The sequence below is a fragment of the Tachypleus tridentatus genome, chromosome 3, assembly GCF_004210375.1.
Source record: "Tachypleus tridentatus isolate NWPU-2018 chromosome 3, ASM421037v1, whole genome shotgun sequence".
In the NCBI taxonomy this organism is placed as follows: Eukaryota; Metazoa; Arthropoda; class Merostomata; order Xiphosura; family Limulidae; genus Tachypleus; species Tachypleus tridentatus.
Window position 1 is genome coordinate 74536683 of NC_134827.1, and position 23479 is coordinate 74560161.

The following is a 23479-nucleotide window of genomic DNA, read 5'->3' on the forward strand; positions in this document are numbered from 1 at the left end:
ATTCGTCTTGAAACATCTATCAGAGAAGCCTTTCTCAACTGCCAACATCTTGTATCAATATTCTTTGACATAGAAGGCTTACGACACAACATGGAGGTATGGCGTTTTGCGAGACCTCCATACATATGGGTTACATGGCCATCTACCCATGTTTATTAAAAAATTTTTAATGGACAGGAGATTCCAAGTTCGTGTGGGTTTGACACTTTCCCGTTCTTTTGTACAGGAACTTGGAGTCCCTCAAGGCTGCATATTGAGTGTTACACTCTTCAGTATAAAGATAAATGCCATCACTGAACAACTCCCTCTCACTGTTGCGAATGGGCTGTATGTCGACGACTTTCACATCTCATGTCAGTCGTCAAACATGAGATATATTGAGCGGCAGCTACAAACTGCCCTCAATTGTGTACAGAAGTGGACTCTGGCGAACGGCTTTAATTTCTCTCTCTCCAAAACTGTATGCATGCACTTTTGCCGTCGACGGGGTATTCACCCTGATCCTGAACTTCATATCGGTGAAGTTTTGCTGCCAGTGGTCCCAGAGACCAAGTTCTTGGGGCTTATCTTTGATCGTAAACTGACCTTATTACCACACTTAAAGCAACTTCTGGTCAAATGCACAAGAGCACTGAACATCCTCCGTGTTCTCTCTTCTACCAGTTGGGGGGCAGATTGCTGTTCAATGTTAAAGGTATATCGTGGTCTTATTAGATCGAAACTCGATTATGAATCAATGGTCTATGGCTCTGCCAGACCCTCGGGCCTTAAAGATGCTGGACCCCATTCATCACCAAGGACTTCGACTCTGCACTGGGGCTTTCCGTACCTCTCCAGTTCAAAGTATATACATTGAATCTCATGAACCTTTTCTACACCTTCGCCGTTTGCAACTATCTTTACAATATACTTCGAAACTTCATTCCTTACCAAAGCATCCCACCTGGAAATGTGTTTTCCTTCCTCGGTGGGCAGTACTTTTTCAGAACAGATGATCTGTCATTGCTCCATTTAGCCTTCGCATTCGGACACAATTGGATGAATTGGGTCTGTCCTTGGATAACATTGCAGATTCCACAGGTCAGCCCATCCCACCATGGCTTATTACAGCCCCCAAATGTGACCTTTCTTTCAGTCACCTAAAAAAGGCAGATACTCCAGATTGGAATTACCGTCTTTTATTCAATGAATATCTTTCAAACAATCATTCAGTTCCCACTTATACAGATGGTTCCAAATCAGGTAACTCAGTGGGCTCTGCTATGGTTTGCTATGGGTCAGTAGTTGCGGGCAGAATCCCTTCTACAGCTTCTGTGTTCACAGCTGAACTGTATGCCATATCTCTTGCCCTGGATCATATTGCAGCTGAGCAGTACTCCAACTGCACTATTTATACTGATTCGCTTAGTTCTATACTTGCCTTGGAATCGCTACACGTTAGCTCACATCCTATTCTCGCTGATATTCGAAACCGACTGGCCCATTTCTCATTAGTAGCTACTTCAGTCCAGTTTTTCTGGATACCAGGCCATGTTGGTATTCGCAGGAACGAGCTTGCAGACATGGCAGCTAAATATGTCTGCTTCAGCACCATCACTCCTATGCCTATTCCGTATATGGACTATGGTGTTATCTTCAAGGCTCGGCTCCGTGCCAGCTGGCAGTCCACTTGGAGTGAGCAATGCGACAACAAACTTTTTAAAATCAAACCCAAAATTGGACTTTGGCCATCTAGCTTCCGTAAAGTTCGGAAGGAGGAACTTGTTCTCACTAGGCTACGCATTGGTCACAGTTTTTTAACTCATCATTTTCTTTTATCTGGAACTGATACACCAATGTGTAGTTTGTGTAACACTCAAATCACTATCAGCCACGTTTTACTTTCTTGCCATCGTTACAATTCTCAACGAGGGCAATATTTTAAACATATTTTTTCCCAGGGTCAGTCTGTAACATTGGACAGATTTATTGGTGATGGTGACTCTGTCCACCTTGATAATGTTTTTAATTTTTTAATGGCCATTAATCTTTTTAATCTCATTTAAGTGTTGCATATTTATTCATTACACCTTTTTAATTGTGGTTCCTTTTTTACAGTTTTAATCTCTCTCATTCAATTTGACATTGGACAATGGCCAGAACATTAAATAACTCGACACCAGGACTGGAAAGGCCAACTTCAGGTGACTAACACTACTGTTTGAACTACTCATTAGTCGTCCTGGCGAGTTGTTATTATACTTTTGCTGCATATCATTTCACACTTTTACTACTTTACTTTTTAGTACTGGCCATATTGACTCATAACCCAGAACCAGGACTGGAAAGACCAACTTCAGGTGACTGACGGTGGTTTTTATACTTACCTGTTAGTCTTCCTGGCGGGTTATGATCATTACCATTCTGCTACAGGTAGTCCTTTACAACTTTGTTGACTGGATGTCAACATTGGTTTTTACGCCATTTTCGGTTTTAATTGCCGTTTTGCTTTTATCTTCAATTACTTTTACAAATTTTACTCCATTTACTTGACTTTTATCTTTTTACTGGACATTTGGCTATTCATTATTATGATTTTGCGGAGTGTCTTTTAAAACTTTTATTCTTTTACATTTTGATACTGGTTGCTATGACACATAACCCGGAACCAGGACTGGAAAGACCAACTTCAGGTGACTGACGGTGGTTCTTGAATTTACCTATTAGTCTTCCTGGCAGGTTATGATCATTACCTTTTTGCTAGAGTAAATACCTTACAACTTCTTATACTCTGCCTTCTATCTTAACATTGTAGACTAGGTGTCAACATTGATTTTATACTTTTTGTTTTACCTTCATTTCCATTTATGTCTATTACTATATTTATTTATTTATTTTTATTTTACATTTTTACCGAATGTCTGGCGCAGATAGCCTCGCTGCTTTGTGCCATAAAACACTAAATCAATCAAATCAATCAATCAAACCTTACAAACATTCTTGGGTTGTGTATCACTATAATGAGATTTCTTGTTCTGTATTATTGTTTTTGTTTAGTAAATTTAAAGAGTTGTTGTACATAAGGACTAAAATCTTCCATTGCATGAAACATTTGTTATGGGTTTTAAAAAATATTTAAGTGTTGAAAGTGTTTTTAAGTAAGAGGAATTTCAAAATATTAACTTTAGTCCAGTGAAGAGTATACTGATAACATTTTCAATACCAACTGAATTCCTTATGTCTGTCTAGGAACTCGGGAGTTTGGAATCTTAATTAAATACACATAATTGTTTTTTATGATGGTGTATCATAATTAGTAAGCTAGTCTATGGTCATGTTCGTATATTATGTTTAATATTATCTTAGAAGTAATAAAATTTACCTTAGCCATTTCTGTCATTGTAAACCAGTGTTTCCCAACTGTTTTCACTGCAAAGCCCCCTTCAGTAAATGTGTGCTCATGTCTACTTCTAATAACTTGTTAAACTGTTAAGATACTTTATTAAAATGAAAATTGTAATAGTCAATTCTTATGGTTTGATTTTAACAAATATAACTAAAACCATCAAAACGTTTCTGTCCATTCCCATGCTGCTCCCTCAAAGTTTACTGCCCCTCTGAATTTTAAAAATGCACACCAGGGGGCAGTACTACCCTGGTTAAGAAACACTGTTGTAATCTGTGACATTGTGGCTGTAAATTGGGTAATTTTACACAGTTTTATTGACTTGAAATTTCAGGTTCAACATGATCACCCCCAACAAGAGGTTAAGACTGGAGATGCTTCAGGCCAGGTTGTGTATTTGACTGACACTACTCCTGTACCACCAACTAAACCTCTGCCTGAAGTTCTTTCTGGACAAGGAAACTTCAACTTTCTTCAAGAGTCTCAGATTGATCTTGAATGTAGGTTTATTGGATGTTCTAATTTGACTATTTTATAATATGAATTAGATCGGCTGTACTTACAAGTTAAGGACAAAAGAAGCCCTGCTCATCCATTGAAGCTATCCTCTCCACTCTAATAAACTCTAAAATGAGAACAAAACATCAGAGAGAGGTGTAATGACTATCCTCATTTACAGTTCACCCATTTTGTTTTAAAATAACTTAGACATTTTCTACTTGAAAAGTGAATTATGAATATTAACTAAAGAGTCACATTGCCACCATTTTATTTAACTTAAAAATATGAAGTTTTCCCTCTTTGGACATGCATAAATCAGATAAATTTATAATTAATTACAAAATACTTGCTTGGTTTATTATTGCCAAAAAGGTGATGTTTTTGTAGAAAACATACTATGAGTGCAATTGATACGAGTAAAGTTTAATTTAAACCCTAATCCCCATTACACCAAACATGCTCACCCTTTCAGCTGTGATGGTTAATTACACTATTTATTGGTAGCCCAAGAGTTGGTAATGAATAGTGATTATTGCCTGCATTCCCCTTAGTTTTACACTGCTATATTAGGGACAGCTAGTGAAGATAATCCTCGTGTAGCTTTGCGAGAAATTGAAAAACAAAGTACCTATTTACCCTCAAGTCTCATTCTGTGTTTGAAGTCGCAAATCATCTGTTCTACGTACATGTACAAATCAGTACCTTTTTCAGGATAAGAAAGGAATCACTGGGACCCCAAAACAGAAGAGATATGTTCATTTGTTTGAAAAAGTCACTTACTTACTTGGATAAAAATTTTGTTGAAATGATGAAGTTTTGATCCATTCTGTAATAATGTATATAGTAATTTATGCTGTTTTTATAAGTACAATAAGCTTTAGTTTTGTTCAGCCAGTACTGTAAAATAATCATTGTTAGTATTCAGATATTTTGAAGATGGTTGGTTTTAAAAAGGGTGATTTTTATGGAAACTATTTAGTTTTGTCACAGTCTTTACTCTTAAGTATTCTCATACTTAATTATAATTATCTATTTATTAATTTTTTCTTTTACTCTGTTTGAAATGAATAACATTTAATAAATAATGATTTCAGTCACCAGACAGTTTCCTGTTATGCCAACTGAAATGAACTTGTTATGATGTGATTTTATTTGATGAACGTAATCAAAAATCTTGTTTACAGATATTTCAACTGAAAAAAAAACTTATGTCCATTAAAAGTTCTAAATAAGATAGCTTTACTAAGTTATCTCTAGCCTTGTGGCTTTTGTTTCTTGCAATATGCTATTCCTCTTTCTAGGTATGTTTCTTATACTCAATGGTGGCAAAACAGTCTTTGAACTATTTGCTTTTGTTATTTTTGTTTTTGTGTAAGCTCATCTTATCTAAAATCTTTCCACTGAAGTCACTCTATATACCTTTCGACAGATATAATGTATAAAACAAAGAGAAAATAACATTAATATATTCTGTAAATTATTAGCTCATTACAGTTCATAATTCAGTAATTTTAAAGCTTATTTATTGTTTATTTTTAGTAGTTATTAATATGAAAATCAGTTAAACACACACATTTTAAACTTTTAATTAAAATTAAAAACTATTTTTTCTATAATCATGTTTAGAAATTAAATATATTTCTAACAGGATACAATGTTTTAAAAAGGTATTTATACAGTTATATCACTTGGATTTTTACTTGTTTTGGACATCAACATGATGAAACATTGGTTCAGTAACATGTTTGTTTAATAAGAGTTGCAGGCAATGTTTACACGATGAAAACAAATCTTTAAAGTCAAGACCCATTGTTAGTTCATCTGGATAAAGATATTATCTTAGAAATAATCGGTTACTGGATGGATTGTTGTAAAGTCCAGCTGTTTTGATTGCAGAAAGCCTTTAAAAAAACAAACACACACATTAACACTTGGTTTCATACTGATTTTCCATCAATATAAACCTGTGGTAAAGTTTAAAGCTATATTTCTTTTGTTTTCATTATACTTTTTTTAAATGATGGGAAATAAAATTTTGATCCAAACATGCTGTATCTTTAAATAATGTATTTTAGCACCACATATGGATCCAGCAGTTGTTGCTGCCCACCCAATGGCTCCAGCACAAACTATGGTCTACCATCCTTCTCAGTACCCAGCAGGGACTACAGCACTGCACACTTTAGACAACCATCAAGCACAGAGTCATATACCACAAGATGAAAATGCAGCAATGATCCAGGTTACGCAGCTACAACATGGCCAAGTTGGTCAGGTTTTTCTTTCAGAAATTGACCCATCGCAACCCATCCCCACACAAACGTTTACAAACCAGAACTACCCATCAATACAAAACGTGCTCCACCCGGCCGGAGGAGCTTCAGCGTACTCTGCTTATGTCCCTGTCACTCTCACCCATGAACAGCAAGCAGCCAGGATGGCCATGGCACCTCACAACCTCTCGGCCAGTACTACTCTATCTCCCTCACTGACAACAGAACCCAGCAGTTTAAAACACCCAGGCCTTATCTCTAACGTGAGCAGTCAGCAAGACACAAAAAATCTATATTCTCATATAGATGACTATAAGGTAAATGTTTTGGTATTTAATAGCTCAAAGTTTTTTTATGGATATAAATAAATTTAAACATGTTTTTTTAAAGGTACATAAGTGTGGAAAAACTCTACTTGACAGTTATAGTACACTGAGGTAACTTTTAACTTTTATTTTGAACATTAAAAAATGTCTGTAGAAATAGTTAGAAAATTGATTTTTTTTAACAAAATACTTTTCTACAAATTAAATTGTAACTACAAGATAAGTACAGTTTGGAACCTCAGATTTGATGTGATAATGTTTAGTTCAGATGTAATGCGATCAACTCTTGCTTGTATCATTTTTACAGAACAGGTTTTGCTACCTGGAATTTTTAAACTAACCTGATTATAAATGTAATATGAATAGTGTGGAAAACTCAAGTAAAATGCAGGTTAAAAGGTTTTAAATCTTCTGAGTCCATTGCTTGTACTGTGCAAACATTTGGGATATTCAGAACTAGTAATCTGTGAATGAAATAAGTTGTTTTACAACCTGAGCTGAACAATCAGTTAGTTAGGTCGCTGCATCCCAAACTGTGATCAACTCATTATGCCCAAGATGAGTAAGAATAAAAATTTTCATCCACCAGACAAATGTTATGCTAGAAACATTTAAACTTGTAACTTTTTATCCAAAATAAATCAAATAGCCACTCTTGTAGCTGTCCATTTCTTTCTGTAGTACAATTAATCTAATAATTAATTGTTGGGATGGGTTTATTTTCTTTTTTGTTATGTACATGAAATGTTTAATGAACCAAGACATATTGTCACGTAATTACATACTCTTGATTTAATAACTAGTGGTTAGGGAAGTGTGACATACTTGAAATGTTTAATAAACCAGGCCTGGTGGGTTAAGGCGTTTGTCTTGTAATCTGAGGGTCGTGGGTTCGAATCCACGCCACACCAAACATGCTCACTCTTTCAGCCATGGGGGTGTTATAAAGTGACGATCAATCCCACTATTTGTTGGTAAAAGAGTAGTCCAAGAGTTGACAGTGGGTGGTGATGACTAGCTGCCTTCCCTCTAGTGTTACACTGCCAAATTAGGGACAAATAGTGCAGGATAGCCCTTGAGTAGCTTTGCACGAAATTCAGAAAACAAACAAATAATGTTTAATGAACCAAGACATATTGTCACATAATTACGTAAACATGATTTAATAATTAGTGGTTAAAGGAGTGCTGAAATGTTTAGTGAGTGAAGACGTCACGTAAGTTACATAAACATGATCTAGTAATTAGTGGTTAGAGGAGTGTGGGTGTTACGTATTTGAAACGTTTAATGAGTGATGAAGACATTATGTAAGCAAGCAGAGAAGAACATGAGACAACCAAATTATACAAAAAATGGTTGAAGTTGAAGTTTCAGTGATGTTGAGAAACCCCACTTGTAGAGAAAAATATATATGTAAAAATGGCTCGTTTGGGTTGAGAAAATTTTTTACGTAGAGGAGCGAACAACGTTTCTACCTTCTTCAGTCATGTCAGGCTCACAAAGTTATCTCTTTCTTTCTGTCATCGAAGGTTGAAACATTGTTCACTCCTGTACGTAAAGAAGCTTAAGTTTATTAATCTACTTCCAACAGTAAAACTAAAGAAGTTTTAGTCCACTGTTACACCACTAAACTTACACTGGAACTGGTTGTGTTTTCATTGTTTCGGACTAGTGTATTTAACAGTTGTTGGTGAATTACATCTAGTTGTATTTTTCTGTACAAAACAAGTTGATTTTCACAGGAAACCTGATTATGATTTTCTGATATTTTAGACCACTTCTGTTGGAGAGGATCACCTGGAAGAATCACAGTTTTTATCAACTGGAGAGACCCAAGGTGAGTTCACTGTTTTTACTTAGCTAACAGTTAAAGGGTGACCTATGGGAGCAGTAAGTACAGGACATACCTCTGCTACACATTGTTGATCATATTTGGCTGAAAAGATAGGAAGTGTTTCCTCAAGTCTGTAACTATCAAAAGACACAGACCATTTCAGGCAAAATAAAGTCTGGTAATTTTTGTATGAATTATAGGACAGAAAGGGTATTTTAAAAACTTTGAAAATAAATTAATGGAATTCACCTAACTTTAAGAGTGAATTATGTGTATAAAAAATATTTCAACTATCTGGTTGTTTTATTTGTAGTGTGTCAGTACATAGGCACACGGTAAGTACTACTAACAAATTACTGTAGAACATCTCCACGTTAAAAGTTCCATTCCAACAGCAGCCACTAAACATGTACTACATTGTTGTAAATATCTTACAAAGAACACAAACTCTCATGGAGAAAAGCTGATATCTGAAATTAAGATTGTTTTGGTAAAGCTTTGAATCTTGTATATGGTATTCTAGTTAGTTTGTATTTTCTTTGCTTTTTTTCCCACACCGGAACTCATACAAAATTACCATTAACTGTTTTGTTTTTTACTAAGACAATACAGAAATAGAAAAAATTGCTTATACCTTATTACCAGGATATATTAAAATTCTCTTGTACTTTCCAGCTCATAATTTCATAATATAGATTTGTTTTTGTTGTTTTTTTCAGAAACTCCTAATTATTCACAACTACAGAGCTCCAACTTTGGACAGTCTCGAGGAAATTTCAGTCGTGGGAGTCAGAGAGGAAGAGGACGTGGCAGTTCTGTGAATGGTTTCAGTAGAAATAGCGGTAGTGGCCGTGGAAATTACGCTAGTGGGCGGGGTGAATATCTAGTGTCTACTTCTATCGTGGTTTTACATATAAATTATACAAGAGCAGTAGCTCAAATGTTGTAAAAGGGAATACATTTTTTTTGGTTGATGATAGATGTTAGTCATGGAATATTAATAACCAATTTTAATCTTTGTATGCAGTTAAAGTTGTCAGTAATAAGTTTATTATTGTTACTGTAAGTGGCACTGTTTATCTGAACTTTCAGACTTACTTTTTGCTAACTTTAGTTAGGGGAAAATATGTTGTCTTCATCCATGTCTGTGTTTTATACAGGTGGCTACCAAGGTTATTACGGTAATCGTGAAAACCATGGAAGTAGCATCAGGCGAGGAGGAGGAAGACAGCGTGGTGAATATAAACCTCATAAGCCCTTCTCACATTGACATGAATAGTTTTAAATTAAAAGCTTCATACAAGTACTAAGTGATCTTTTTTTTTTCTTCACAGTAAATTTAATAACTTGTATCATGATATATTTTGAGCTTGTTACATGGTTTAGGTTTACTTCTCATAGACTGAAATATTATGATACTAGAGTCCTGTACCAGTGTTTGAAAGTACTCGTAAATGTAGTAATGTTTAATCTATCGTTACATAGTCATGACATGAACAAATCTAGTATGTTGTTAAGTAACACAAGAGTACAACTGTTATAAAAATAACATGGCTAGTGTGTCAACGAAGTATATTTTGTTCATTTTTCCTTTCTTGTTTGTACTTCATTAAGGTCTTGCACCGACGTCAGAAAAGGCAAGTAGACTACAGTTTACTCAGTTATATTTGATGACAAATTCTTAAAGTGAAGAATTACACATTGATTCTCTAATGTAAAGTTATCCAACTGTAAATCAGCTATTTAAGTAATGTGTATAGATATGTATTTTGAGAAACTGAAAAGCCTTAGAATTTTGGATCTTCCTTCACAGGCATTGTTGATGCCTTTCACATTATGCAAAGTTTTATTGATATGGTTTGTTAGAAGGGAATTTTTGATGTCCAAGATGATGCTTTTGAATGAAACAAAGTCTGTGATGTCACGTTCAAGACCTCTATAAGTTTGTAAAGTGTAAAAGATATTAACACTTTGAATTCCACCTGCATCAAGTTTTTACATTAAACATTTTATCATAGTGATGCTACAAGTCAGTAGTATGAAATTCAAATATTTTCTAAGCTCAGACAAATTTTTATCAATTTTTATAAAGACAATATTTCTAGTTTTTATAGAACAAAATGCTTCTAGAATATCCTACTATGTGATATTTGTACACGCATTTAACACCGAAGCCATTGTTTCCACAAATCTGAACATTTTGCCTCTATGCGTTTGAAACATGAACCTATTTTGTTTGTGAATGTTTTCCTGTACAGTTAAGTCTCCTGGTCAGGAGAGCTTAAAAAAATGTGTAGGGTATGTTTTTAGGGTAGGAGAACTATGTTATATTGTATTTATTGTACTCCTTTAGTTCGAGGTGGACAAAGTGCAAGAGGCAACCCACGTGGAGGGTTCATGTCAAGAGATCAGTAAGTTATGTTTTCCTGACCTGCATTTCAGAAAGTGGACATTTAACAGAATATAAGAGCTCATGAACATGGCAGAAGTATTATAAAGACAGACTGAGATTTTTTTCTACCCTTGGTAAAGTTGCCGTCTACTTTTTTCAGAACCCTCTTGAATGTCCACAAGCTTTGGGAAGGTACTTTCACTTGGTAGTAGTAAACAGGAGCAAACTGTGTGTGTCTGTTTAGAATACTAGAAGGTTCTCAAATCAGCTACTCCTCATAGAACTTTTCAGGGACCAGCTGTGATATTATGGAGTACATTTACATCACCGAAACAGGAAGCTAGTCCTTATCAGGAAGTTCTGAAAGCTTGTGGATTGATTAATGAGAGTTAACAAGATTGTCTTTCACAACAACCATCTATCTTTCCAAATGTTTAGTGTTTAAAATAACTTAAATATTCTCTTTCTTTGTATTTGTGTGACTAAAATGTGGTATTACATGAGTAACATGCTTGTTATCCATGTCTTCATGATACAATTGTTCTGAACTTGCCTACAGTGCCTCTGTGGTACCCATACCTGAACACTAGTCTTCTGCTTTACAGTGTAATATTTATTTAATATTTACTCTGTCCAGTAGTCATACTATTTCATCGACAACCGAGTGTACTATCCACACTTCAGTTCTTTATTAGAACAAAGTTTATTTAGTTGCAGATGAAATGAAGTATTCTGATAAGCAGAGTTTTGTTTTTAATGTCTCTTATTCAGAAACTTGTACTTGATTTATTAATGTACCTTGTGCATAACTGATTTTACATCATTACTGTTCAAACTATGTTTAAGGTTAAATAAACACGGATTACAGGTGTCTATATAAACAAGAACACTGCTACGTCAGTCAACAGTTATGACAACTACCTCATGGTACAGAAATACTGTTTTTCAGAATAGTTGCAATTTCCAATCATTATATATAGATAAGTGTACATAAGTGATGGAAATATTATGAAAAATATTCATTTTATTAGTAATCTCTGATCAGACAAACTCCAGATAAAACTGAAACCTGTTACTGTACTTTAAGTTAACATAATTTCTGCTGTCATCACTGCCTTTAGACTAAACTAACTTCACTTTTATTACTAGTCAAAATGTTCCAAGCCTAGATTTTGAGTTTTTAAAAAAAATTCTATTGGTATTGTATTAAACTAAGAGTTTATATCAATGTTCAATCTGTCCTGCCAAGTTTTACTAAACTCACAAAAAAAGTGATAGTGGTACAGCAGAATCAGTGTTTAATGAGAACTACAACAAACTTATTAAAGTGGGTGTGTGGAAACAACATCATTTATGTGGATGAAAGAATAATTTATGTAAGTTTCATTTTCAGTGGAAACCTTTTTAGAAACTGTGGTACTATTACAACAACTCTGTGTCAGAACTTTACACCACGTATTTATTGAGCACATTTTAAGAACCTGGTCAACAGGAATTTATATTTGTTTGGAATTTCATGCAAAGCTACCCTAAGGCTATGTGCTAGCTGTCCCTAATTTAGCAGTGTAAGACTAGAAGGAAGGCAGCTAGTCATCACCACACCTACTACCAATGAATAGAGGGATTGACCATGGCTGAAAGTACAAGCATGTTGGGTTTAACTGGGATTCAAACTCACAACCCTAACCACTTGTTCATTCCAGAGGCTGCAGGAGTGTCACTTGAAGTCTTTTATGAAGCACATGGAATAATGGACCACTACACGTACTATCGGATACTGATCTATCATGGTATATTCTGTAGTTTGCATGTTATTGGTAAACGATTTTACTATCAAAAATATAATGACACTAAACTCTCTTCCAACCTGTGCAGAAATTACATTACTAAGAAAGAAGCTGCTGGGGTCATTCAAATGATACAATGGCCCTACAGATCTGGAATTTGACAAATCGAAAGTTACTTCTAAAGAAACTTTATGGGAGTGTATTAGAAACATTTGGAGTAAAATCCCAAAGGAAACAAAGTCTGATTATATATGATACAACAATATCTGAAAAAAACTTTCCAGCTATTAAAAGTAATAGGGGGACATATACTTCCACAAAATTTGTTGTACTAAATATGAATAAAATTGATCTTTCACCTGTGATTTACCTTCCAGTGAAACCTGTGTCCCAACACTATAGCACAATATCTCAATTACAGAAAGATGTTTTGATATACAGTTCTTATGAACCTGATGAAATTGTTACATCAGTTATCTTCTGCATTCAGAACTGTCACAATTAAATGTCTGAATAACTTAATATGGACTTCTCGGTAAACATTAATAAAAATCAAAACTACAAAATAAATAGTTATGGCTTAAAAAGTTCTTCACAGTAAAAATGTATCTACTTGATAATGGCCACACCAGTCATCAAAAAGTTGTACTTTTTCTAGAAACTGATCGTACTTACTGTAAATAGTAATAGAAAATACTGTTACATTTATTAAACCCTATGACCCATGACCTTCACAAATAATCAGGTCTAGGAATTTCTAGATAGCACCTTTTATATACTTTCATTCAAAATCCATTAATTTGAACTCGAAATATCACATCTCCAAATCAGCATGCCCTGCTTTTCGTTGTAGTGGTGGTATAGCAACAGTCAGTAACTATCTCACAAATGGATTTAACACGTTCAAACCCTGAACAGAATATCGAAACATCATTTCTTGTAACAAGTACAAATACTTTGTCAACTCTGATGTGTTAATTTGGCTGACAGTCAATAGATTATTTCACTCAACTCCATTACTGTGATATAAATATGCATTGTTTATCTTTCAGCGTTGATTGTTATTACAGAACACAAGTTATACTTACAGCAATATCATGAACTTTTCTTACCTTCATATAACATATCCTACCAGACACTTTTTACATGTGGAACAATTAATGCTGTACTTTGATTGGACTGTGTATTTATTGCATGAAAGAAATGAATCTATTTAATGTGATAATATAAACTGTTCACTTTATTTTCAGAATATTCTGATAAAATGCACAACTCGAAATATTTATACACATAAGCTGAAGTCTCATATTACTGTATAAATTATACACAACGTAACATGCAAATAATGATAGCATGTACGAATACTACATCTATAAACATAATTCTGTTTGTAGTAGGAAGGCCCATTACCTAAACATAACTAAGCATAAACGTATCAGCAATGTTGTTGTTTTTTTATTTAGAGAAAAACATTTCATTCAATATTACACATTGTACAATTTGAAAAGACTAAAAAAAAGGGGGACAACATTGCAGCTCGTGATAAGTTTTTTTTCCAAGTGTATTATATGAATACGTGTTTCCTTTCATGGCAGTTTGATACTTTAAGTGGAATTCAAACATACAGATTCATTACATTTACCCACATGTACAAGTTCTTACACATTTGACTTTTTTTAAACTTATTACAAACAAACACTTCTACTTTACAAATAGGTCATTGAACTTAAAAAAATTAAGTCATTTTTGAAAGGGTTAATAAAAATCCAACTACACCCATGCTAGAAAAACGTTAAAAGTAATATATGTAAAAACTACAGTCTTTGTAGACAACTGTAAGAATTTTAAAACCTAAACCATATAGTAACAGCTTGGTGTGCCACAAATACAATGAAAAAAGTGCTACCACCTAATGCATGACAAAGGCTTCTTAGAATACGTACATATATAATTACTTTCACAACAATTTTCTATGTACAAAATCACCATACTGATGACTGCAATAAACAGCCTTATTCACAATGAATACCTTGTTTAACTCGATTCAGTGTAAAAATTTAACATCTATAGCACTGTAACAACTGACAAATGTTTCTTTACTGCTCGAGTTTTAACCGACTTATGTCTAACATAATTAAGAGGCTTATCTTACCAAACCTAATCATTCTTCACAGTATCAGTTCCAACCACACTTTGAATTATAAAATAAAATAAAAAGCATTCCTGTCCTTTTATAGAAATATTTTTCGAAATGTAACTTTTGTTTCCCATCCAATATTACAGTGTTCTAATAATATACTGAAGTAAACAAACAAAAATATATCAAGGAAATGGCCCAACATTTATTTTGGCTAAATCATATTAAATGTTCCAAAGGTAATCATGTTTTTATTTTTGATGTTGCAATAGCAGTATTTCAGGATTAGCAACAATAAAAGAAAAAGTTGAGCACAATACAGACACAGTTATAGTAGGGATACAACTTATTAGTTCTACATATTACCCAGTAAACCATAACCACATCCAGAGATGAAACCACAACCCTGTCTTTTCTCAATTTTTTTTTACACTGAGTTATTAATTTATCCTGTTTCAGACATTTACAGTATCAAATTCACATGGTAACAAAGAAAAAGGACATTTCAAATCCAGTTTCTATTGTTCTTATTTACTACAATGGAAATTTCAGAATTTTTGCTTGTATCAACATACTGTATTAACTTTCATTTTCTATCTTATGGAAACCAAACGAACTCTTCTAGAACACTTAAGTTTCTTTGGCACTTACTTTATACTTTGCAATAACTGAGGTTTCAAGAAGAAACACACAAGAAACCTATTTCTCGGTTTATTTGTTGTGAAGTTCCTCTTGACTTATTTTCTAAAAAAATTTTAGGGTACATATAAAACTAAAATGTGACAGATGAACGTTTTCCTGTGTAAATTAAACCATTTCTTATTAAACTGTTTTTTTAAAAATACCAATTTCTTTCACTATTACCATTAACTGATTATAAAAATTGACATTAAAATTATAAAAAATCATAATATTTTGCTATATGAGAAAATACAATTATTGGAAGTTATATAATTAAAACTGTGGTAAACTCTTACACTTCTGAAAGGTTACTCTAAACTGAGTTGTGTCCTCATGGGAATGTCACAACAGGGTATCACCTAACCTGTGAAGATTTCTTCTCAGAAGTATTGAATAATCCACATGGAAGTGTTGAAACTACCTTCCTAATTTGTGTTCGAAAAATATGGTTTATTTTTTGTGATTAAGAACTATTGGTCTACCTAAGATGCAGAACAGACTACTGGTTTACCTCAAGTGTAGTACAGACTTTACTGGTCTACCTCAGGTGTAGTACAAATGTTAGTCTACCAATACTAGTCTCTAGTACCCATTACACAAACATCCCAGTAAATACGTAGTTTTACAATAAAAAACAAACAATGATTGTCTATTTTTAAATATGCAGTCAATAACAGTTGTACTTTGAAACCTCTTGAAATATGCACAAAAGAAATCTTGAGATATTCATACAAACTTAACATAAAGACAAATAAGGATGTTAGAGAACAGAAAATGCTGTAGAGAGCCTTAAAGTAACCACAATTCTCATAACTGAAATATTGTAGTTTAGACAGGAAATAATAAAATTATATTTATAGTTTCTATTGCTGTTAATTTAACACTTACATAACAAGCTTTCTCTGCTTTGGCCACCATGGGTAATAAAACCAGATATTTAGCTTTATAAGCCCTCAGACCTTATTCAGTTTCATGTAATAACTTGTATGTGCACATGAAACTGTTTAGTGATGTTAAACACTCAGCAGTGAGCACGATGTTGATACCATCAACATGTTAAAACGTTAACAGTTCACACCAAAACACTATCAGATAGCAGGATAACTGCTAATAAAATGACAAAAAGATTTTTTTTATTAACCAAACCTTTACACTGGTAAGCTGGTGATATCTAGTGTTACTCCTTAACCAAAAGAAGAGAAGAGAAAAATTGGATTGTGATCATTCAAAGAATTTCACTAGAATTTAACTCAGTGGTATGACGTAATACTGACACGAGCCATACACATTCAAGTCATTACATCAGTGTACAAAAAATTTTTTTTAACATTTTCTTTTGGTAATAAAAAAAAACACTACAAAGAACACTTTAATTCTTGTCACTTTCATACCCACCATAAAAAATGTAGTTTTATACAAAGCACTGTTATGCTAGCAGATAAGAAATAAACTAAACATTTTAACATTAAATGCATATCCAACAGTTTCAAGAATAACCCTCACAGCTTAACTTTCTAAATTGTGTGTTTCACTAATAAATAAATCAAATACTAGGGGAAAAAAACGAAAAACGACTCAAGGACAAAAAAAACAACAACATACAATAGGATTTCTTCTCACTGCTAGCACATCAAGCCTTTTAAGTTTTGAATTAAGAGGGAACTAAAACTACAGATAAAACTTTTCCAACTGTGCTTTTATTTCTAAACTTGGAAAACAAACTGTACTTCCACTGTTTTGACTATTTTGTTTCTGAGGTAAATATATTTCCAGCAGGAACTGTACAGTGTAAAGTATAATTTAGTACTTTTCTGATATTTGTATATGAAATATTTTGTTTTACTAAATATTGCATCATTTATGTTTGGTAGGTAACTGTTTACTAGTCCACACTTCACTGTATCAGCATTTTGGGAAATAACAAAACATTCTAAAATTAGTCAAACAAATTTGGCTAAGAACTTGTGCGTTGAATAAATTTCTATTTTCTGTACCTGAAACAAAAAAAACATTATAAATTATTACATCCTACAGCACAGGTTTTACAGGAATTTCCAAATGCCAGCATTTTAACTCCCTAATAGCTACCAAGCCTCAGTAAAAAGTGTTGGCATCATACCACATCAAAACATAAAGTAATATTACAGTAGGGATCCCAACCTGTAGAAAAATGCATCTAACCATAGCTTCTCCAAAGCCAAAAAAACAACTATTAATTAAGAAATCTGCAGAGAAAAATCTTCAGTACATTCCTGGCTGTACAGATGGTATAGTTCAATGAGACTGTACATTAAAAAAATTATATGGAGACAGTTCTTACTGTCATCTCCTCCAATCACACTCATTCCACATCTCCACGACTTCAGTGAACATCTGAAATATAATAAATACTGGCAGTGAGAACACGAAACAAGGAAGTCAAGCAAAAGTAACATAAATACTACTAAAAAAAAGTATGAAAGAAAGACAGCCATAGTGTTGTAAAATCAGAAAACACAAAGAAACTGTTGCAATGGAAAAGGATGCATCATTTTGGCTCCTTCCACGTGATTAGTACTATCTCTTTCTTCACAGACTGTTAAGCCAATACATAATTCTTAATTTTTTAAATAATAATCAGGATCAATTCTGAGTTGTGGCTCTCAGAACTTGATAAATATAACATATTAACAAAAACTGAATGCTACTACCGACAACTGTCTTCTCAAAACAAGAAATAAAACATTTATTAACAAGAGATGTCCACAAAGGATTCTCATCCAAAACATTAATGATATATATTTTCCTTTAACAAAATTTTGTATTAAAAAAAATTAGTTATGTACACACACATGAAAAATAACCTCAAAAATTTACAAAGTTAAATAATAAAACCTAAACAAAATTAGAATTATGGACTTTTTACATTCAAAGGGTGAGTGAATGTGGATATTTATACATTAACCAAATTCACCTTTGAAAGAAAACAAGCATTTTAAACCACATCATGTATACGAGGTCTGTTCAAAAAATACGCGGACTGACGTCATAAAACAAAATGTACTTTATTTAGAAGTTACAGGTCTGAGACCCCTTCAAAGTACTCTTCTCCCCAATGCACACATCCCAACGGTGTTTCCACTTGTTGAAACAGTCCTGGTACGCTTCTTTTGTAATGTCCTCCAGCTCCTTCGTCGCATTTGCCTTAATCTCGGGAATCGTCTCAAATCTTCTTCCTTTCAAGAGTCTTTTGAGTTTGGGGAACAGGAAAAAATCGCAAGGAGCAAGGTCAGGTGAGTAGGGGGGGTGGGGAAGAACAGTGATCGAATGTTTGGCCAAAAACTCACGAGTTCTGAGGGCTGAATTTCGAAGCAACGTGGTCCATCTTCAATTTTTCGGTCAAAATCTCGTAACATGATCCAACTGATATCCCACACTCTTCAGCAAGCTCCCTGACGGTCAGACGCCGATTTGCCCCGCACCAGGGTGTTGATTTTGTCGACGTGTGGGTCGTCAGTTGACGTGAAAGGACGTCTAGGACGTTCATCATCTTCAATGGACTGTCGACCATCCTTAAAACGTTCATGCCACTTGAAACATGCCGTACACTTCATAGCAACATCACCGTAAGCCGTGTTAAGCATAGCAAAAGTTTCAGTCGCAGATGTTTCAAGTTTAACACAAAATTTCACAGCAAGTCGTTGCTCCTTCAGGTCATTCATTCTGAAATCCGCCAAACGAAAAAATCACACTTCACTTAAAACCGCGTAGCTAATACACAAATGAAGATATCTGCAATCGGGAAATGGCGTCGTAATCAGCTGATCTGTGCGAACCTAGTGACACCAAGCGGATTCCCCTGGAACCAACTGGAGCCGCGCAATTAAAACAGTCCGCGTATTTTTTGAACAGCCCTCGTTATAAACACTAACATGAAATAATACTTTAACGTGATTAACTACACTACACTGTTTGATTCTTCTTTCACATTTAAATAAAATTACAAAACCTGATTAAAGAAACAGCATCTAACTACAGTAGCACACTAATTCTCATTACTAAATATTCAAATAAAGTCTTACTTTAAAAGTAATGAATATTAACACATCAACCAACAACACTGTTGCCCAAGATATACAATCACTATGGTCAGTACATAACAAAATTCTACAATACATACATCTGTTTGTATGAATAATGACAACTAGTTTATTGTTAACATTTGTTTCAAAAAAACAAAGTTACTTCTGCTAGTTCCACTTGAGAAAAGAAAAGGATAGCTTACAAAACAGAACTGATTCTAAGAATAAATATATACATCTTACACTGTTGACCCAAAATAAGGTACTGATTCTACAAGACTAAATATATGTATTTTACCCTGTTGATCCAAAAGAAGGTACTGATTCTAAGACTCAACATATCTGTCTTACCCTGTTGACCCAAAAGAAGGTACTGATTCTATAAAACTATATATCTTACCCTGTTGACCCAAAAGAAAGTAATGATTCTAAGACTAAATATATACATCTTACCCTGTTGATCCAAAAGAAAGTACTGATTCTATGAAACTAAATGTATATATCTTACCCTGTTGACCCAAGAATTATCTTCTAGACATTCCTCCAGAATAAGGTGAGATTCCTTATTATCATCACCCCCACGTACAGCACTGACCTAAGTGTTGAAAAATAAAACTTTCAAATTATTTTCATATCTATTAACTTGAGCTTCTACCATAATTCATTATACTTTGGCAGATTACTCATTTAACAAGCTCAAAAACTACAATAACTTTACTATAAACATAACATTATGGATTCTTCTTATTTTCAAAGCAAAAATATAAAAAGTATTGTAAATAATTTTGAAAAAAAGTAAGGAAAAAGGGTATAAATATACAGGAAAGTCAGCCCTCTGATGTCTGAAAATTTACCATGCTAGTGTATAGTCATATTTTGATATCTTACAGTGAGATTAACTGTCAAATGACCAGTTAGATACTACCATACCAGTACAAAGTAATTACAAGCAACCAATACAAGATTTGAGCCATCTCGACCAACAGTACTGAGTATCTGTGTGTAACTGATGGCACCAGGACTGTTGATATGTCAAAGCAGATTCTGATCCATCATTCCATTTTCTGAGGAGCAAAACTCACTAGATGAAGATTCATCTTTTTGCAAATAACTGTAGTAAAATGATAAAGATGACAACAGAACACACACAGCTGTAACTGGATATGAACAAGATTCCTCTACAAAATGTCCTAAACAGCTGAAAAGGTAAATAAAAAAAAGCAGCCAAACAACTTTGCTGAACTGTTAAAAGTAACAGAAGGAACAACAGTAATCCTCAACTGTATGTCAGAGTGAAAACAATATGTACTGCTCTGTGTAAAACAGAGTTCACAAGTTAAATATCAGTACACTGTAGAAAATATTCTTTTTCGTACTTAACATTTCATTTAAATTCACCATCTAGTCACCACTACTTACTGTTTGTGATATTACATTTATTTTATTCAAAGTTCAAAATTACAAATTAATTTGTGATGTAGGGCCATAACATTTTGTTTTATATGCTGTGTCCTCTACTGTGGACTGAAGTCTTGCCTACTCGATACTCAGTTGGGTCAATAAACTAGTAATATATGATAGTCTCTTAAAAATTTTACCTTTAATGAAAATAAATCTGTAATATCACCACAAAACTAATTGTATACAAGTCAGTAATTATTTTGGTAGAGTGCCATGATATTATTCATATACCTAAAGTAATTTAAGTTACTAGATAACTTAAAAATACCATAAATGCTTGTTTCTGCTGTACGTAAATTGGATGTGTTTAAGAATTACTTCCATTACTGTATACATTCAACAACTAGAAAAATGCGAGTTGCCTGAGAAATTATACAGTTTTTATTGACAATATATTCTGTGGAAAAATTGTCTCTTTGGAAATCTAATTTCTTTGGGATAAGTAGTTACTAAGTTATTATCACTGTAGCTCAGATATATTTTTATAACAACCATATACAATACTGAAATATTTTTAATATATAATGTTATGATACAAAATCAAAATTCTACCACTGTCTCCAGTTTACTAAGTTTAACTAAACAAAACAAGTTGTGAATGTTATTACTTTAGAAACTATAGCCAGAATAAAACCTTGGTAAATTAAGTGAAAGTCTGGATCTCTGCAAAGTATCTTTCAAAAGAGAAATAAAATTGTCAAATATTTCAGACAAAATATTGAGCTTAACCTTGCATACTTCCAAGATAACTAACAATATATACCTTGTTTGATAATACAAGTTTTTAAAACCTGTTTATTTCATGACTGGACAAAACAGTCAGAATTAAATATCACTTGGCAAAAACATTTTTAAGCTAAGCTGTACCATCCGTCCTTATGCAATAATATAGTACACTATGAAGCCTGACAAATAATAAAACAAAGTCTTGGCTATACAAAGCTGTAAGCTGTACATATATACCACTTAATCTGAATCAACTTGTATACCTCATACTTTTCACTATTTTAACCCTTTAGCTGCAGTATTCAAATATATTTAAATAAACATTTGTATCCACTGACTGCAAAATGTGGATTTACCCCATGGCTACAACAACAAAAAGTTTCCCTCTACTGTGTCATGTGAGAATACCCTTCTACACTTGAAACATTTGGCAAAATACTCATGCAAGCTGCCATCTGTGTTATGTGCTGTGAAACGTGGATGTTCATATTCCTCATTACTAAACTGCTAACTTTGCTGGAACACATATAGAATCTGTAAAAAGACAACTTCTTCATGTCTTGGATATTGTCACTTGAATAATGTGTTTCATATATTGTAAGATTTTGGTCTTTACTGTCTTAGTTTAGCTTTTTTTATGCTATTTACCCAAGGTTTTGTTCAACTCATCATTATTACATATAGAAAATACAGCTTTTTTCAATATTGAAAAACTAATACAAAAGGTCAAATTCATACTTTTGTTTTAGAGTGGATAACTGACACTTTATTAGGAATTATTAAATTTATTAAATTTAATCGTACAGTGAAAGAGTTAATATGGAAGCTCATACCTTCAGTCGACACTTCAGGAAGAAATTGTACTTTTGATGGTGGAGTCGGCTGAAAAGTGTAACTTTCTGAGAGCAGGATGTGCAGACAGAAAACTGGTTAACTTTGGGCTTCATGTTATCAGGATTAATTCGGTGACCAAGAGTGGTCTGATCGTAGACCTGTCCGTAAAACTGGACCAATTGGTCGCTCGACACATTCTGGCAGACCTTTTAAAGCAACATATCTTTTATAACAATAACAATAAAAACACTAACTAAAGAAGAAAGAATGATGATGCATTCTAAAAAATACAAATACACATGTTAAAATTAAACCTCAGCCAAACCTCTGTGGTGGGGGAGGAACAACAGCTAATACCAAGAAAAACAAACTTCTTATTTGAAATCCATAAAAAAACTTCAATAGATAAATGTTAATTAACGTTATACTAGTGGTGCTTTTCTTAAATTGTAAAGCACGAGCTGCACAATGAACTGTGCCAACCACAAAAATCAAACCCCAAATTTTAGTATTACAAGTCCTCAAACTTGCAGCTGAGTTACCAGAGGCCACTGATGTTTCAATACCTATATCAGAATGACTTGACAAAGACATTTTTCTGACAAACAAACTTTACAGACTGGATTTTCATATTTAATAACATTTTATACAAAAATTAAACTGGCTTTGAGTTATAATTTTTTAATTACTAATGCATAATAATAATAATAATAAACACAGAAAATAGGCCTTTTCTTGACAACTAATAATTTGGTACCTTCCAGTTCGTGCACCTCAATTTCTGTTTAATCTTTTGAGGGGAGTAATACCCCTTCCTTATCTTGTGTGCTTGAAGCCACACCTAAATTCAGATAGTTCCCATATCCATTATTGTTAAGTGAACTGTATCTCCTAGATTAAGATTCTTCACAATATAAGGTCAGAATATGGAAGAAACAATTAACTTAAAAACAGATAATGCACAAACTCATACATGTGGATGATCTAAGACATAAAAGTATTTCAAAATTGGTTCAAATCAACTGATGATAAAAATTTGCCAAATCACATACAAACATCAACTCTAATGGGTAACCCTAAA

The 23479-nt window shown here is 33.5% G+C and overlaps 2 protein-coding genes across 7 annotated transcripts in view; one reads left to right on the forward strand and one right to left on the reverse strand.

Annotated features, from left to right (window-relative positions):
- Positions 1-12375, forward strand: part of LOC143247201 (caprin-1-like) — a 34481-nt gene extending 22106 nt beyond the window's left edge. Inside the window, exons 7-14 of one of the 6 annotated variants that reach the window (XM_076494868.1) lie at positions 3720-3885; positions 5962-6476; positions 8259-8322; positions 9039-9194; positions 9480-9554; positions 9934-9956; positions 10673-10730; positions 12105-12375. In XM_076494868.1, coding sequence (XP_076350983.1) covers positions 3720-3885; positions 5962-6476; positions 8259-8322; positions 9039-9194; positions 9480-9554; positions 9934-9956; positions 10673-10730; positions 12105-12244 — 1197 coding nt within the window. In that variant the 3' untranslated portion in view covers positions 12245-12375. Of the gene's footprint in view, positions 1-3719; positions 3886-5961; positions 6477-8258; positions 8323-9038; positions 9195-9479; positions 9555-9933; positions 9957-10672; positions 11456-12104 lie in introns of those variants that run through there. The other 5 variants (XM_076494872.1, XM_076494870.1, XM_076494869.1 and 2 more) reach the window with 5 other exon arrangements.
- A 1342-nt stretch (positions 12376-13717) lies between these two features.
- LOC143247199 (uncharacterized) overlaps positions 13718-23479 on the reverse strand; it is a 35198-nt gene continuing 25436 nt past the window's right edge. Inside the window, exons 9-11 of the mRNA XM_076494867.1 lie at positions 22398-22604; positions 19886-19972; positions 13718-17689 (exon numbers count right to left, since the gene is read on the reverse strand). Of these exons, the coding sequence (XP_076350982.1) occupies positions 17639-17689; positions 19886-19972; positions 22398-22604 (345 nt within the window). The 3' untranslated portion in view covers positions 13718-17638. The remainder of the gene's footprint in view (positions 17690-19885; positions 19973-22397; positions 22605-23479) is intronic.